The sequence below is a fragment of the Tamandua tetradactyla genome, chromosome 3 (genome assembly GCF_023851605.1).
Source record: "Tamandua tetradactyla isolate mTamTet1 chromosome 3, mTamTet1.pri, whole genome shotgun sequence".
In the NCBI taxonomy this organism is placed as follows: domain Eukaryota; kingdom Metazoa; phylum Chordata; class Mammalia; order Pilosa; family Myrmecophagidae; genus Tamandua; species Tamandua tetradactyla.
The window spans coordinates 8008557-8025387 of NC_135329.1; the positions used below are offsets into that span (position 1 = coordinate 8008557).

General features: G+C 39.1%; 1 protein-coding gene across 16 annotated transcripts in view; it reads left to right on the top strand.

Moving 5' to 3' along the window:
• NCOA1 (nuclear receptor coactivator 1) overlaps positions 1–16831 on the top strand; it is a 478179-nt gene that overhangs the window by 390174 nt on the left and 71174 nt on the right. For all 16 annotated transcript variants that reach the window (XM_077152272.1, XM_077152270.1, XM_077152273.1 and 13 more), the window contains 3 exons: positions 2359–2536; positions 11135–11314; positions 13589–13684. In XM_077152272.1, coding sequence (XP_077008387.1) covers positions 2359–2536; positions 11135–11314; positions 13589–13684 — 454 coding nt within the window. The remainder of the gene's footprint in view (positions 1–2358; positions 2537–11134; positions 11315–13588; positions 13685–16831) is intronic.

A 16831-nucleotide genomic window follows, 5' to 3' on the forward strand; every position in this document is an offset into this window, starting at 1 on the left:
TTCGTCATCATGATCGTTTCTTAGAACATGTACATCAATTCAGAAAAAGTAATAAAAAGAAAACAGAAAAAAAATACATACATACCATACCTCTTACCCTTCCCCTTCACCAATCACCAGCATTTCAATCTACTACATTTATTTTAACATTTGTTCCCCCTATTATTTATTTATTTTTAATTCATATTTTTACTTGTCCATCGATAAGGTAGACAAAAGGAGCATCAGACACAAGGCTCTCACAACCACACAGTCACACTGCGACAGCCACATCATCATATAATTATCTTCAAGGAACGTGGCCACCAGAGCACAGCTCCACATTTTCAGGCAGTTCCTTCCAGCCTCTCCATTACACCTTAACTAAAAAGGTGATATCTATTTAATGCCTAAGAATAACCTCCAGGATAACCTCTCCACTCTGTTTGGAATCTCTTGGCCATTGACACTTTATTTTGTCTCATTTTGCTCTTCTCCCTTTTGGTTGAGAAAGTTTTATCAGTCCCTTGATGCTCATTGAGTTCCAGCTCATTCTAGGATTTCTGTCCCACATTGCCAGGAAGGTCCACACCCCTGGGAGTCATGTCCCACGTAGAGAGGGGGAGGGCAGTGAGTTTGCTTGCTGTGTCGGCTGAGAGAGAGAGGCCACATCTGAGCAACAGAAGAGGTTCTCTTGGGGGTGACTCTTAGGCCTAATTTTAAGTAGGCTTAGCCTATCCTTTGCGGGATTTAGTTTCATATGAACAAACCCCAAGATTGGAGGCTCTGCCTATTGCTTTGGTTGTCCCCACTGCTTGTGAGAATATCAAGAATTCTCCACTTGGGAAAGTTGAATTTCCCCCCTTTCTTAGGATTCCCTCTACAGGACTCTGTAAATACTTCCCTATTCACTGTTCAAGTCACTCTGGGATTTATCTGGGCATCACTCTAGACACACCTACAAAATCTCATGCCCTACGCAAGGTTCCAAGTACTATGGTGGTCAATTAAGCTATTCTCATAAGTTAGGAAATACACTAGTCAAAATATAAATTTTTTGCCAAATAAACATTTTTTTGCTTGTCTCACACATACATTAAGGTTTTAAGATATTAATTACCATCTGTTTTCAACACGCTGCATTATTGACGTTCCTTTGTTCTTCCTCATGTGGAAACATTTTCAAATTTGCACATTTAGTCACTATCATTGTACACTCTAGGCATTCCTAGATTATACCATGTAAGTCTTTATTGTCTATCTTTCCTTCTGATTTCATTTGTGCCCCCAGCCCTCCTCCCTCTATCATTCTCACATTATTGTATTACAGTTAGGTAGTATTGTGCTGTCCATTTCTGAATTTTTATAATCAGTCCTATGCACAATCTGTATCCCTTCAGCTCCAGGTACCCAGTGAAAATATATTGCAATAAACTGAAAGATTCCAAATAAGTAAGAGCCACTGCCCACCTCTGCATTCTGGGTCTTCTGTTGGGCTTCGCGAGTTTGTGATACTTGGTCATCTGGACTGAGCGGGGCACCAGGGTGTAGATACATTTATTAAGCTTAATTTCTTCCTAATCTTTTGATCACAAAATAAAGAGAGGTGCTAATGTTTCTTTCTGCACCCCAGAGGATGTTATATGCCTCTTGGAAAGCATATATCACCTTTTGCAGACCCTTGGCTCCATCTCAGTGCATAGGAAGCCACCTGTGATTTGGCTCTTGTCCACCTCCCCACACTCATTTCCTGCCACAGAACTACCCACACCATCTACTCCAGCAACTCCAAACTGGTGAAAGTTTCTGTTATGTGCCATGCTCTCCCCTCTGCCTAGAATGTTCTTCCCTCATTCCTCTTTCCCTTGTCCGCCGTGCCTTTTATAATTCTTATAGAGGCCTGCAAGGAGTCTTTCTTTACCTCCCATTCCACCCTGAATTAGGTGTCCTGCTGTGCCCCTAGAATAGTCTGTGTGTGTCTCTCATGCAGCGTTCATCACTGGGGTTTTATTATATTTATGTCTCTCCCACTCACTGAAAGTTCCTTGTGGGCAGAGACCAGGTATTAATGTACATATATTCAACACGTTTATGGCTGAATGAATGTGACAATCGTTTACTTCACATCAGCTAACATAAAGTTTATTCCTAAGGAAGAGGTTTGATATATTCATTCATAGCCCGCTTGAAACATCAGTGTACAGTCTGTTGAAAAATCCTGCCCCCTCCACAGAGAATATGAAATAGTAAACCTTCTATACAGCCTTTCTTTTTAACTTGACATAATTCTGTTTTCTTTTTTTAATGAAGAAATGTATATGTCTATTACTGTTTGGTTTTCTGTTTTATCATTTCTAAATTCTTTTTTGGGTTCTACAGGCTTTGGATGGATTTTTCTTTGTTGTGAATTGTGAAGGGAGAATTGTATTTGTGTCAGAGAATGTGACTACCTACTTGGGTTACAACCAGGAGGAATTAATGAATACCAGTGTCTACAGCATACTACACGTGGGAGATCATGCGGAATTTGTGAAGAATCTCCTACCAAAGTCACTAGGTAAAAAGAATACTAATTCTCTGCAGCTCCTTCTTCCATATAACCATAAAAATATTAAATGATTATTATTATGTTTATAATAAATAGCATCATATACTATTATGGTTATAATATATGATAATCTATAATATATTAAAAATATTTTAATATAATTTTAGCTTATCCCAATGAATCTCTTAATTAAACCTACCATGTTAAAGTCAACCACATCCTGTATTAGTACTTTTTTAGATATTGAGTTCCTCTCTAGAGTAATTTGAGCATTAAAAGTTTATCAGAATTTTAAATCATTTTGCAAACCTTTTAAAAGTAGAGAAGAAAATAGAAGCCAAAAACAACAACAACAACAACTTTAAGGAGGCCAAATGGGAAGGGGAACAAGAAACCATATATACACAGCTGGTATGGTGATAGATTTTGTCCAAAGGCCAAGTTTGCATGGCTGTACTTGTATAAGCACAGATAGTTATAAATGAGATTATATTGTGAAAGATGAAGATTACAAAAGAGGAAATGTTAGTGAACATAAATTTGTTTGTGAAATTTCAATAGACTGGAACTTGGAGTTGGAAAAGAAGAATTTAGAAAAAATAAAAGACCATTCTATTTGTAAATTCATGGCATCTGTATTCCAAGTGGTAGGAATAGCATACTGGTTAAGAGTTCTGGTTCTGGTATCTAGTAGCTGTGTGACCCTGAACAAGACACTTAACCCTTTTAAGTCTTATTTGTCATAGGCAGGTTAAATGGTAAATGGTGTTTAGCACATTGCCTGGCTGATATTAAATCCTCCATGATTGCTATAATTATTATTATTATTATTATTATTTGGTCTTATCTAAATATTTTGAAGCTTTTAATTTAGTGAGTGATTTATCTACAATAATGTATTATAGGCAGTTACTAGATGTTTTGGACTATGCATTTAGCTTAGTAATTGATGCCAAGGAAGGACAGGATAGACCTTTTATAATATTAAAAGGTCTATTCCACAGAAATGGAATTCCTTAATTCTATTCCATAGAAATTACTGAGAGAAATTTTCTTATAAGTCACGTCCAAAAGGACAGTTCAGTTCTTCTTTTTTTTTAATTGTAGCTAAACTGTTACTTCCACCTGAAATAAGGCTTCTGTTACTTCTTTGGTCATATTTGGGTTTTATTTGTGTTACCAGTTTTTCCAACATTAGCAGTGGCATTCATCTTATATCGTTTTAAAGAGAGCTCCTAGTGAGTTAAACAAAGCAGTTGCATGAATATTGGGTAGGCTATTTTCCAGGTAGGTATTCTAAATTACCCCTCCCCCAAAATATTTAATGTTATCAGAAGCTTTTTTACCTATCGCCGAGATCTGTCTTCTTGAGTCCACTCTACAGAGAACAGTAGAGCCTTATTTGTGAGCCTGTTGCCTCTTTTAGGGGAAATGTATCTTAATTTGGACTATATAAAAAAATTTAGGTTCACAAAAGTTATAATCATTGTCATGGTAAGGTAAATTGGATAATTTTGAGTGGATCTAATTAAACACATGAAATTCAGGAAATATTGAAAGGCCACCTAAAATATTTGCCAGCATATGTTAGATGATTTGATTTGTTTGAAAGTAATCTTACTGGGGCTTTGTTGTTGTTTGCTTTAAGAGGATATGAGAGTTGGCATGAAAGTTGGCACCAAAATTACTTTTGTTTGCTTTAGTAATAGTAAAACAGTTCTCAGTGTTTTTTTTAAACTTCACAAAAAGTTTATCTTGTAATTTAAGTATAATGGTCCCTATGACAGGCCATTAAATTAAACTTCATGAGTAAAGTGCTTTTCTCCTTGTATAATTAGGGTTCTCTAGAGAAACAGAATCAACAGGGAACACTCACAAGTATAAAATTTATGAAAGTGTCTCACGTGATCATGGGAGCACAGAGTCCAAAATCCACAGGGCAGGCTGTGAAGCCAATGATTCCAATGGAGGGTCTCAGGAAGAGAGACTATCTCTTCTGAATCCTCCTTAAAAGGCTTCCGGTGATTAGATTAAGCATCACTCATTGCAGAAGACAATCCACTTGGCTGATTACAAATGGAATCAGCTGTGGATGCAGCTGGTGTGATCATGATTTAATTCTATGAAATGCTCTCATCGCAACAGACAGGCCAGCACTTGCCCAACCAGACAAACAGGTACCACCACTTGGCCAAGTTGACACATGAACCTGACCATGATAGTCCACCCCTTATCAACTTGGCAGCTATACATATCACCTTAAACCATACCTAATTTCTAAACAAAAACAATAAAACATTTTTTCTTTCACCTAACAATATTCAGCTGTCCTGCATATAACTGGAAACACATTAAATCTCTCCAGAATAGGGTACAAGTCCTTGGGTAGTATTCATTCTTAAACTTGCTATCTTACAACTTAAATAGCATAACAGGAACAAAACAGCATTAAAGTCCTTGTTTCTGTAACTGATTACTTGGTCGTAGTTCATATTTATCACTACCCTCTTCCGCTACCCATTCCATATTCCCTTTACCCTCAGCAAGCACTTCAGCTGGCCGTGGTTCTTTGCCTGGTGAGGTGACCCAAACCTTCATTCCTGAAGTTTCAGAGCCATTGGTAGTCCTACCTGGATTGGGTTGTTGCAGTTTTCCATTGATTTTAATCACAAGACAGGGTAGTACAAAAGACGTCCTAGGGGATCTCCTATATTCCCAGAAAACTCTTCTTTACCTCCATTGTGTAGTTGCAGTCGTATTTCCCCTTGATAGGACCAATCACTGCAGACAATAATATAATCTCCTTCTGGGCTTGTTGATCCAGGGACATGAGTAGCCCAAAGTGACCAGGTGGTAGTCTTCAAAGATTCCAGTTCAACGGAATCATTTTTGTTTCTCCTGGTGGAAGCACTCCCCCTTTTGGAACTAAAACCTGTAGACTAGCAGAGCTCAGGCTCACAGGGACAGGAAGCAGAAATTTTCCTAGTGGATCACTAGGGGTAATAGTGAGTGGTACCACTCCCATTTCCACCCCTTAGTTCCTGGACCCATGAATCCTGGCTATGGGAAAAACAGCACCATACAGCCCATGCTGATTCAGAGCGTATACAGCTTCCTGGAGAACATTACTCTCCAGGAAGCCCTTCAAGGTATTGCCACTTAGTTGGCACCATAATTGAGTTTTCAAAAGGCCATTCCACCATTCTATCAATCCAGCTGCTTCTGGATGATGGGGAACATGGTAAGACCAGAGAATTCCATAAGCATGTGCCCATTCCCACACTTCATTTGCTGTGAAGTGTGTTCCTTAATCAGAAGCAATGCTGTGTGGAATACCATGACAATGCATAAGGCGTTCTGTAAGCCCACAGATGGTAGTTTTGGCAGAAGCATTGCCTGCAGGGAAAGCAAACCTGTATCCAGAGTATGTGTCTATTCCAGTTAGAACAAATTGCTGCCCCTTCCATGAAGGGAGTGGTCCAGTATAATCAACCTGCCACCATGTAGCTGCTGGTCACCTCGGGGAATGGGGCCATATCGGGGGCTGAGTATGGGTCTCTGCTGCTGGCAGATTGGGGACTCAGCAGTGGCTGTAGCCAAGTCAGCCTTGGTGAGTGGAAGTCCATGTTGCTGAGCCCATGCATAACCTCCATCCCTACCACCATGACCACTTTGTTCATGAGCCCATTGGGCAATGACAGGAGTTGCTGGGGAAAGAGGCTGACTGGTATCCACAGAATGGGTCATCTTATCCACTTGATTATTAAAACCCTCCTCTGCTGAAGTCACCCTCTGGTGTGCATTCACATGGGATACAAATATATTCATGTTTGTAGCCCACTCAGAAAGGTCTATCTACCTACTTCTTCCCCAGACCTCTTTGTCACCAATTTTCCAATTATGGTCCTTCCAAGTCCCTGACCATCCAGCGAAACCATTAGCAACAGCCCATGAGTCAGTATACAAATGCACCTCTTGCCAGTTTTCCTTCCAAGCAAAATGAACAACCAGGTGCACTGCTCGAAGTTCTGCCCACTGGGAGAATTTCCCCTCACGACTGTCTTTCAAGGACACCTCAGAAAGGGGTTGTAGTGCTGCAGCTGTCCACTTTCGGGTGGTACCTGCATATTGAGCTTTCTCTTCCTCAGTCAATTCACTGTAAGGAACTCCCCAAGAGGCCATAGCTCTGGTCTGGGAAAGAGAAGGTAACATAGCAGGAGTGGAGACAATGGGCATTTGGGCCGCTTCTTCATATAACTTACTTGTGCCTTCAGGACCTGCTCTGGCTCTATCTCGTATACCCCATTTCCATTTTACAATAGAGTACTGCTGCGCACGCCCAACTTTATGGCTTGGTGGGTCAGACAACATCAGCTCATGATAGGCAACTCAGGTCTCATGGTAACTTGGTGGCCCATGATTAAGTGTTCAATCTCTACTAAGGCCCAGTATCAGGCCAAAAGTTGTTTCTCAAAAGGAGAGTAGTTATCTGCAGCAGATGGTAATCACAACATAGACCCTTACAAAATTCTAAGGGTTTGTGTTGTGATTCTCCTGTAGGGGCCTGCCAAAGGCTCCAAACTCCATCTCTGTTTGCCACTGACACTTCCAGCACCATTGGATCGGCTGGATCATACGGCCCAAGTGGCAGAACAGCTTGACAGCAGCCTGGACTGTCATAGAGCCTCCTCTTGATCAGGTCCCCACTAAAAATCAGCAGCTTTTCTGGTCACTTGATAAATGGGCCAGAGTAGCACACCCAAATAAGAAACAAGTTGTTGCCAAAATCCAAAGAGACCAACTAGGCATTGTGCCTCTTTTTTGGTCATAGGAGGGGCCAGATGCAGCAACTTATCCTTCACCTTAGAAGGGATATCTCAACATGCCCCACACCACTGGACACCTAGAAATTTCACTGAGGTGGAAGGCCCCTGTATTTTTGTTGGATTCTCTGACACACAAATGCCTTACCAGTAAGTCTAGAGTAGCTGCTATTTCTTGCTCACTAGGTCCAATCAGTATGATATCATCAATATAATGGACCAGTGTGATGTCTTGTGGGAGGCAGAAACAATCAGGGTCCCTGTGGACAAGATTATGACATAGGACTGGAGAGTTGATATACTCCTGAGGTAGGACAGTGAAAGTATACTGCTGACCTTGCCAGCTGAAAGCAGACTATTTCTGGTTGTCCTTACTAATAGCTATTGAGAAAAAAAGCATTTGCCAGATCAACAGCTGCATACTAGGTGCCAGGGGATGTATTGATTTGCTCAAACAATGATACCACATCTGGAACAGCAGCTGCAATTGGAGTTACCACCTGGTTGAGCTTATGATAATTCACTGTCATCCTCTAAGACCTGTCTGTTTTCCGCACAGGCCAAATAGGAGTGTTGAACGGGGATGTGGTGGGAATCACCACCCCTGTATCCTTTAAGTCCTTAAGAGTGGCAGTAATCTCTGCAATTCCTCCAGGAATCGGGTATTGCTTCTCATTTACTATTTTGCTAGGTAGGGGCAGTTCTAGTGGCTTCCACTTGGCCTTTCCTACTATAATAGCCCTCACTGCTCAAGTTAGAGAGCCAGTGTGGGGATTCTGCCAGTTGCTCAGTATGTCTATTCCAATTATACATTCTAGAACTAGGGAAGTAACTACAGAATGGGTCCGGAGGCCCACTGGACCCACTGTGAGACAGACCTGAGCTAAAATTCTATTGATCACCTGCCTCTGTAAGCCCCCACTCTGACTGGTGGACCAGAGTGATGTTTTGGGTCCCCTGGGATTAATGTCTCCTCTGAACCAGTGTCTAATAATCCCTGAAATACCTGATTATTTCCTTTTCTCCAGTGCACAGTTACTCTGGTAAAAGGCTGTCGATCTCCTTGAGGAAGGCTTGGAGGATGCATCACAGTATAAATTTGTGGCAGTGTAACAGGGTTCTCCCCCAAAGGGACCTGACCTCCCCTCCATTCAAGGGCTCTGGGTCTGTAAATTGTCTCAAGTCTGGAAATTGATTTTGGGGCCCTGACTCTGTGTTTTTGTAATTCAGGTTAGACTTCTGTTCACTTGACCTAGAACTCTTGTTTATACAGCTCAAATAAGAATTTAGTAGACTACCCTTCTATTGTATTTCTAGGTAACCCATGATTTACTAGCCAATGCCACAAATCTCTGCAAGTCATATAATTTTGACTCCTGCTTTGAGTTTGCTGTCTATTATAATAGCCACATCTACCCTGTCTTTGGTGATTAAGTGCTGCCACCTGTTTTCTGCCAACTTGGAATCCGATTATCTCCATTGTGTTTAAGGATTCCAGCTCAGTGACAGCAGTTCCTACAGTAATATCTGACCTACAGAGAAGTGCAACCACACAGCTCTTCAGGATGATGGCAGTGGTCTCGCAAATTTATTTCTAACTCTTCTGGTAAAAGTGCATCCTCTGGACATTCCTGGGGTATAAGAGCAGACTTTGCATGATAAATCCACTCTAACATTCCAATCTCTCTGGATCCCCTCATCTACATTATACCAGGGCACTTCTGGCATTTCAACCTCAGGTAATGTCAGCCACCTTTTGATCCATGTTTCAACCAACCATCCAAACAAACTGTTAATACTTTTTCTAACCCCTCGAGGTATAACATTGAATGCAGAATCTCTGCTTAATAGGCCCATGTTAATAAATTCAGCCTGATCCAGCCTTATATTCCTCCCACAATTATCCCACACCCTTAAAATCCATTGCCACACATATTCCCCTGATTTCTGTCTATATAAATTTGAAAACTCACACAGTTCTTTTGGGATATAATGTATCTCCTCGTGTGTGATACTTTGTACCTCACCTTTAGAGGCCTGTTGGGACTTTAGTCATAGGTCTGGAAAAAATGAGGGGTGGTGGGGGTGGGTCATAAAAAGAATCAGAAATATCTTCCAAGCCATTTGCTGCAGGGCATGCAGTTTCATCTGGTGAAACAGGGTTAATCACTCTAGGGCTAATCCCTTCAGGAGGAGGTTGGGTGGCCAACTCCTCAAGGCAGACTGCAGGTGGGGCGGCTATGTCCTCAGGGCAGACTATTACAAGGTTATCTAGTGAAGACTCAGCATGACCTAGGGCTTCAGCCTCACCCCCGACATCATTATCAATCCCTATGTTGCCATCCCAATTTTCAGGGCCCCACTCCTTTTTTTTTACATTAATTTTCTTATTTTCCTCACTTCCTTCTACTCTTTAGCCTACATGCTCTCCAAAAGGGGAAGGAGGGCCTTGGCTAGAAATCCCATATAACCATATAGGCATATAAGGTGTTTTCCTTAGCTTTTTGTTTTCTACATTCTTCCCTCAAGGCCATGGAAACCTTATTTCTCCTTTGAAAAGAAAGAATAGTACATATGCATAGTAACAGGGGACTGACCTGAAATGATTGTTCTATTAGAATCACTAGTTTGATAATTTGATAGCTCGAGTTCTAATGTGTTTTTTTTTTACAGAGTTTTGGTGTGCAAGTGAGTTTTGAGATAATATAGTTGATCTTCTTGTGGCAGCTGATAATCAGAAATTAACTTCTTTACCCAAACCCCAAGCGAGCTAATGGCAGAACCAATGATTCACTCCGTACTCCAGTATGGGTTTTTTCCATTATAATGTGCTAACACCTATGGAGAGATGAGATGTAAGAAAGGGAAGATTGTCACTGAAGAGTAGAGGGGAAGAAAACAGTTGGGCATGGTGTGAGAGCACCCTTAGAAGCCCTCTGATTGTCACCATGGGATACATATGACACTGTCTGGGACTCTTGGCCCACCTCACGGTGATTCTTACTTGAAATGTGCAGACATGCAGACATACTTTCTATAACTGAATTCAGTTTTCTTAGACTGAATTGGACATCATTTCTGTTTTGGCAGTCTTTTTATGTAATAACTTATTGATTACCTGCTATATTCAAGGTATTGTGGCATATAAACTGTGCCAGTTAAACTGCAAGAAAAGTGGTTATAAGAAACCAAGATTACTTACTACCTATTCTAAATAATTTTTTGAGTCACAGACTCTTCTGAAAAACACAAATCCTTTCCCTAGAAAGATGTACGCAGAGTTTTGCATGTGATCGTGGAGCCCACCTTTAAGAATCCATGACTGCCAGGTTAAAACTTCTGCTTGACAGGGTACCCATGGTTTTTGACCATCTTTTCATTGCCAGAATATAACTGAAAACAAATAAAAAGTTCATTCATTAATTGCTGTAAAATTCTGAACAAAATAGCTAGTAAGATGAATATTCTGTTTTAATTTTTGTCCTTAAAGGTTTATAAAGACAGTTAATGATTCAGGCTTTTTTGTGAGAGCTTTTCCACCTCCTAGGGGAAAGTCTATACATTTTCTTGAAATTTTTATAATTTTTTGATGGGTAAACATTTAGATTTACTAGGGAAGATAAATTTCCTCTTACCTTGACAATGTTCCATCTGAAAAACTGGTCCTCTCTCTTTTAACCTGAGCATCTAATTAAGCCAATGGCTTGAGGTATGTTTCTTGAATCTTCACAGTTTATGCTTTTCTACTTTATTCACAGGCATATAATCAATTTTTCTTCCACAGTAAATGGAGTTCCTTGGCCTCAGGAGGCAACACGACGAAATAGCCATACCTTTAACTGCAGGATGCTGATTCACCCTCCAGATGAGCCAGGCACTGAGAACCCAGAAGCTTGCCAGCGATATGAAGTAATGCAGTGTTTCACTGTATCACAGCCAAAATCAATCCAAGAAGATGGAGAAGGTAAAGCAAAGCATCATTTTGAAGTATTCGGTTGCTTTTTCCATGCCTTAAGAATAGGGAGGTAATCAAATATAAATTGCCTTCTTCAGATAGTATTTTTGGTTACCAGACTATATATACAGCAGCTTTTCAATTTGCTATGTATCTTTCTTAATGCTTAGGCCAAAATACATTTACAAACATAAAAAATCACTCCTTTATTGTGCTCCCAAATTCTCAGTTTCAAGCTGACATTCCCACTACACTGTCAAATGCAAACCAACTTGCTTCCTAGAAACAAGAGATGAAACTAACTGATGCCAGTTGGAAATAGAGCAGCTCTGGTTTTTAGAAAGTTTCAAGTTTAGAGTCTAGGGAACATGGGAGAGTAGAGTTGGTATTTTTGAGGCCTTTCAAGGTAATTTACAAGGAGAAAACTTATTAACAGATGAAAACATAGCTGAAGCATTGATATGAACATGAAATCAACATGGAATTAGTTAAATGTGTGACAGTAGATGGGTCGTCCTTGTGTGAAGTTTAGGAATACCCACCAAGTGGAACTGGAGGAAAGGTCAGGAAAGCTAGTGCAATAAAGGATGTGTATGTGGTGGATCTCACTGGGGAATGGGTATCAGCATAAAGTGGAGACCTTTTACAAAAAACACATACCCAGTCTTTTTCTTACCTAGTTAAGGTTCATGTTTAGTTGTGTGCTGTTGTGTGTAGTGTCTGCAAAACAAAATTCAGGAGTGGGACTTTGAAAAGTCCTCTGTCAGTGATGCCCCGATGAATCCCAGAGTGATTTGATCAGTGAGTGGAAAAGTATTTGCAAAGTCCCCTTCAGGGAATGGTGAGAACAGGGGAAAATTCAACTTCTCCAAGTTGAATTCTTGATATTCTCACAAGCAGTGTGGACAACCAAAGCTATAGGCTGAGCCCCCAGTCTTGGGATTTGTTCATTTGAAACTTAACCCCACAAAGGATAGGTCAAACCTACTTAAAATTTAGGCCTAAGTGTCACCCCCTGGAGAGCCTCTTTTATTGCTCAGATGTGGCCTCTCTCTCCAGCCAACACAACAAGGAAACTCACCACCCTCCCCCTGTCTACATGAAACATGACTCCCAGGGGTGTGGACCTTCCTGGCATTGTGGGACAGAGATCTTGGAATGAGCTGAGACTCAGCATCAAGAGATTGAGAAAACTTTCTCGACCAAAAGGGGGAAGAGTGAAATGAGACAAAGTGTCAATGGCTGAGCGATTCCAAACAGAGTCGAGAGGTTATCCTGGAGGTTATTCTTATGCATTAAGTAGATGTCACCTTGTTATTCAAGATGTAATGGAGAGGCTGGAAGGAACTGCCTGAAAATGTAGAGCTGTGTTCCAGTAGCCATGTTTCTTGATGATGATTGAATAATGATATAGCTTTCACAATGTGACTGTGTGATTGTGAAAATCTTGTGTCTGATGCTCCTTTTATCTACCTTGTCAACAAACAAGTAGAACATATGGAATAAAAATAAATAATAGGGGAAACGAATGTTAAAATAAATTTAGTTTGAAATGCTAGTGATTAATGAAAGGGAGAGATAAAGGGGTATGGTATGTATAATCTTCTTTTTTTCTATTTTCGTTTTATTTCTTTTTCTGTTGTTTTTATTTCTTTTTCTGAATTGATGCAAATGTTCTAAGAAATGATCATGATGGTGAATATGCAACTATGTGATGGTTTTGTGAATTACTGATTATGTATATAGAATGGAATAATCATATGTTAAGAATGTTTTTGTTCATTTGTTAAATTTTTTTTAATTAATAAAAAAAAGTCCTCTGTCAAGAGCAAGAGGGACAGTTAAATGTTGTTTTTCTCATAGGATTATTATCAGCATAATAATTTTAAGAAGAATCTTTGTAGCCATTAAGTTCTGATGACTACAGAAAATTGACTATAAAACTGTATCTAAAAAATGACCGTGTGCTTTAAATCAACACAAAACCTCTTTTTGTAGTTGTTATCTTCCAAATACATGAGATGCATGAGCCTCCTCTGGTTTATGTAAGAGCATTCAATGGGAAATAATAATTTATACTATCTGTATCTCTATCTGGAGCTGCCAGTTTTTGGTTGCCAGAAAAATATTTCTTTCTGATATACTGTGAGATCAATATGATTTCCATAACATGTCAGATCCTGTAATGTGTTGTTCCTGTAAAAAACATTTATGGCAAGTGATGGATGTAACCATTTTCTACCCTCTTTCCTTCAATTTGCCTGTCTTTTTTTTTTTGGGCAGATTTCCAGTCATGTTTGATTTGCATTGCGCGGCGATTGCCTCGTCCTCCAGCTGTTACAGGTGTAGAATCCTTTATGACCAAGCAAGATACTACAGGTACTGACTGTAAAGTTCAGAAGGTCCCATCACTGTTAGTAACATGACTATGCCCTTAAAACTAATTATGTCCAAACTTTTTGTTCTTTTAGTCTATGACATTCAACTTCTGCTCACTAATCTTAAACAAAAAATATTTTAAACAGTGGTCTTGATATTGCACATTTTAATGATTACCATGGGCAAGGGACTGGTGAGAACATATTTTATGATTCTTTACATATCTGCATTTGTTTGTATTATAAATTATTTTTCATAATCACGAAATAATAAATTTTAAGAAATTTTGGGAATGTAGGTATAAATAGACTTATTATAAATTGATAACCAGTTATGGTGGTTTTAAAATTACACTTACATGTATCTGGCAATTTCTTTTTCTCTTTCTATTCCTTTTCTTCAAATTTACTCAACACCAGTTGAGTGCCTCGAAGTGTCTGCCACAATCTGGATTGCTCAGAGTGTGCAGGGTTGAGCAGAAAGCAAAGATGTAATTACCACTTATGATATGTTTTTATGATGGGAAAATTGTGAGATAATGTAAGGGAACCTAAAAAGAGGAGCTGTTTGTAAAATTGTCTGTCAAAGAAGGCTGGTTGGAAGGGAGGCAGGGAGAAAAGGTCGCGATGCCAGAGTGAGTGCTCCTGACTGAGGAAGTGGAGCCGCAAACCCTGAGAGGAGGAAGGCTGAGAAGAACTGAAAGAAAAGCAGTAGAGCTGCCAAGTTAGTAGCAAAAAAGGGTGGCTGAATATAAGGCCTTTGTAAAGTCTACTTGAAATTTGATTTTCAGCAAAAATAGATTGTAACTTGTTTACAATTTATAAAATATTTACCATGTGTTATTTAATTATATCTTCACCCTGACATGTAAGGTTCTTATAATTTTGCATCAGAATTACATAAGTATCAATTACTTCTCTAATTTTAAAATACAGATACCAGAGATATATTTTTAGCAGACTGAGATTTATAAAGAAAATTTCTACTACATCCTTACTCCTTGTTGAAAGTTCAGTTATAGTGTACATTTTTACTTTGACCATTGCTTATAAGAGCCTGTTACATTATTTATTAATATTTTTAGTTCCAGAAATATCTTGGGATGCATGCTGCATTATTGTGTTTTTCAAGTTAATTTAAACTCCCAGTTACTCTAGCTAAGGAGTGGGTAGGGATAAATGAGCAAAAATAATAGAAGTAGTGATGAGAATGTTTAGGAGCTTGAGAGACAGCATTGTAATTGTCAGTTATCATGCCTTTCTTCATCCCCATTTTGCGTCTACCATGTTCATATTCCTTTCCGTTTTCCACCAATGAGCAGCACTGGAAAAATTTTAATTAACCCTTAATGAAAATAAAAAAAAAATTTTTATATAGAGGAAAAATAGGATCCTTTGAAAACTAAAACTGGTCTTTTGTGTCAGTAATTGATTAATAAAAAAAGAAACCAAGTTGGGGCTTTGTGAGAGAGCAAAACTAAAGCCTGCTGGAAGGGTTGATGATCCAGCCACTGAATAAACGTGAGAGATAAGCTCAAAAGTTATGAGGATGATTTAGGAAAAATATATTTCTTCTTTTCCTAATACTGCATTTCTATAGACTGAATCCTAAATTAGATTGTTCTAAAAGAGTCTGTATTTTCCCATGAACAATTTTATCATTGGCAGTTTCTGACCATAGACACTGAACTAAAATCTTAGATATATCTGGCAATATGTATGAAATACAGATAAGTAATCATAATCATTTAAAATTTAAAAATTAAGTTCCTGGTCACAGGTTAGTTATAGAACTAGAGGGAACCTCAGAGATGACAGAAACTAGCCTACCCATTTTACAAATGAGGGAATGGTGGCTTAACCAAAATTATACAGCTAATTAGTGAAAATTGAAATCTTTAGACAGTAATATAGAACTCTTTATTTATACTGGATTACCTTCCGCCAAAGTACTGTTAGAAAAGAGCAGCCTTGTACTTTGTACGCAGTTATTATATAAGACACAGGACTGTATCATAGAATTGACTCAGCTAAGAATAGTAGAGTAGCCATAATAAATATTAAGCATTTAATTTCTTGAACATTAGTAGTATTTTTAATCCTACATGGGGTGGTCCATGGCCCTAAAAAAACAAAAAAAAGAAAAAAGTCTTTTACCAGGAAATGTTGAACAGTGGTGTTATTGTCTCGTTGGTTGGTTAGTTGGCTGGTTGGTTAAACTTTCCTCTAGCAAGCTGAGGTATTCTAAATCATCCTATTCATGATCCTCTTCTAAGAGAATCATTGCATTACCTGACTATTTGATACATTGCTGATAATTTAATCACCTTTCTCCCCTCCAGTCCCAGATTCTCTCTTGCTGTCTTGTGGACTGTCACTGACATGAATACACACACATGCACAGATCCCCTTAGTCACTACCTATAAAGAGCATTACTGCATATCAATGATTAAGTAATATTGTAATCCCTGCTACAAACAACTCTTGATTTCTGACTTAATAAGAGACTAAAATAACTTAATAACTAAAATTCATAGAAAATCCAAAGGTATATAGTTTCAGTCACAGTGTTTGTCATGCTTTCTCTGAACTCTTCTTAAATAACAAAATTCCCTCACTGGGATTTCAGTTCAGATTCTTTCTACCGCTTGTATTTATACACAAACTTGGTCAACAGCCTGACCAAGCAGACTAGTGTACCTCAGATTCATGGCCCTAACTAAGCTGAAGAGGGCTGGTGAGCTCTTATTTCTAATCAAACCAAGTGAAATGTATAAAGAAGCAGTTAGTTAAAATGAGGAGATACAAACAAGTATGGCTAATTTGAGTAGATGGTGTGAGAAAACGGAAGATGGGGAAAAGACTCAATCAGGCATTTCACAGAAGAGGAAACATAAGTGAGCGCTGAATAAACATGAAGAACACACAGCCTGAAAACTGGGGAAACAAATTTAGACCACAATGAGATAACCATTTTTCACCTAGTAACTGGAAAAAAAAAATGTGAAGGCCTGACAGTACCAAGTAGTGGAGAGAATGTTGGCTTAGCAGCACCTTTTCTACCCTGCTGGTGGGAGCCTAGTGTGATCCAGGCCTCAGGAGAACTGTTCGTGTCGTTTTCTCCAGCTGAGCGTTTGCATCACCTAG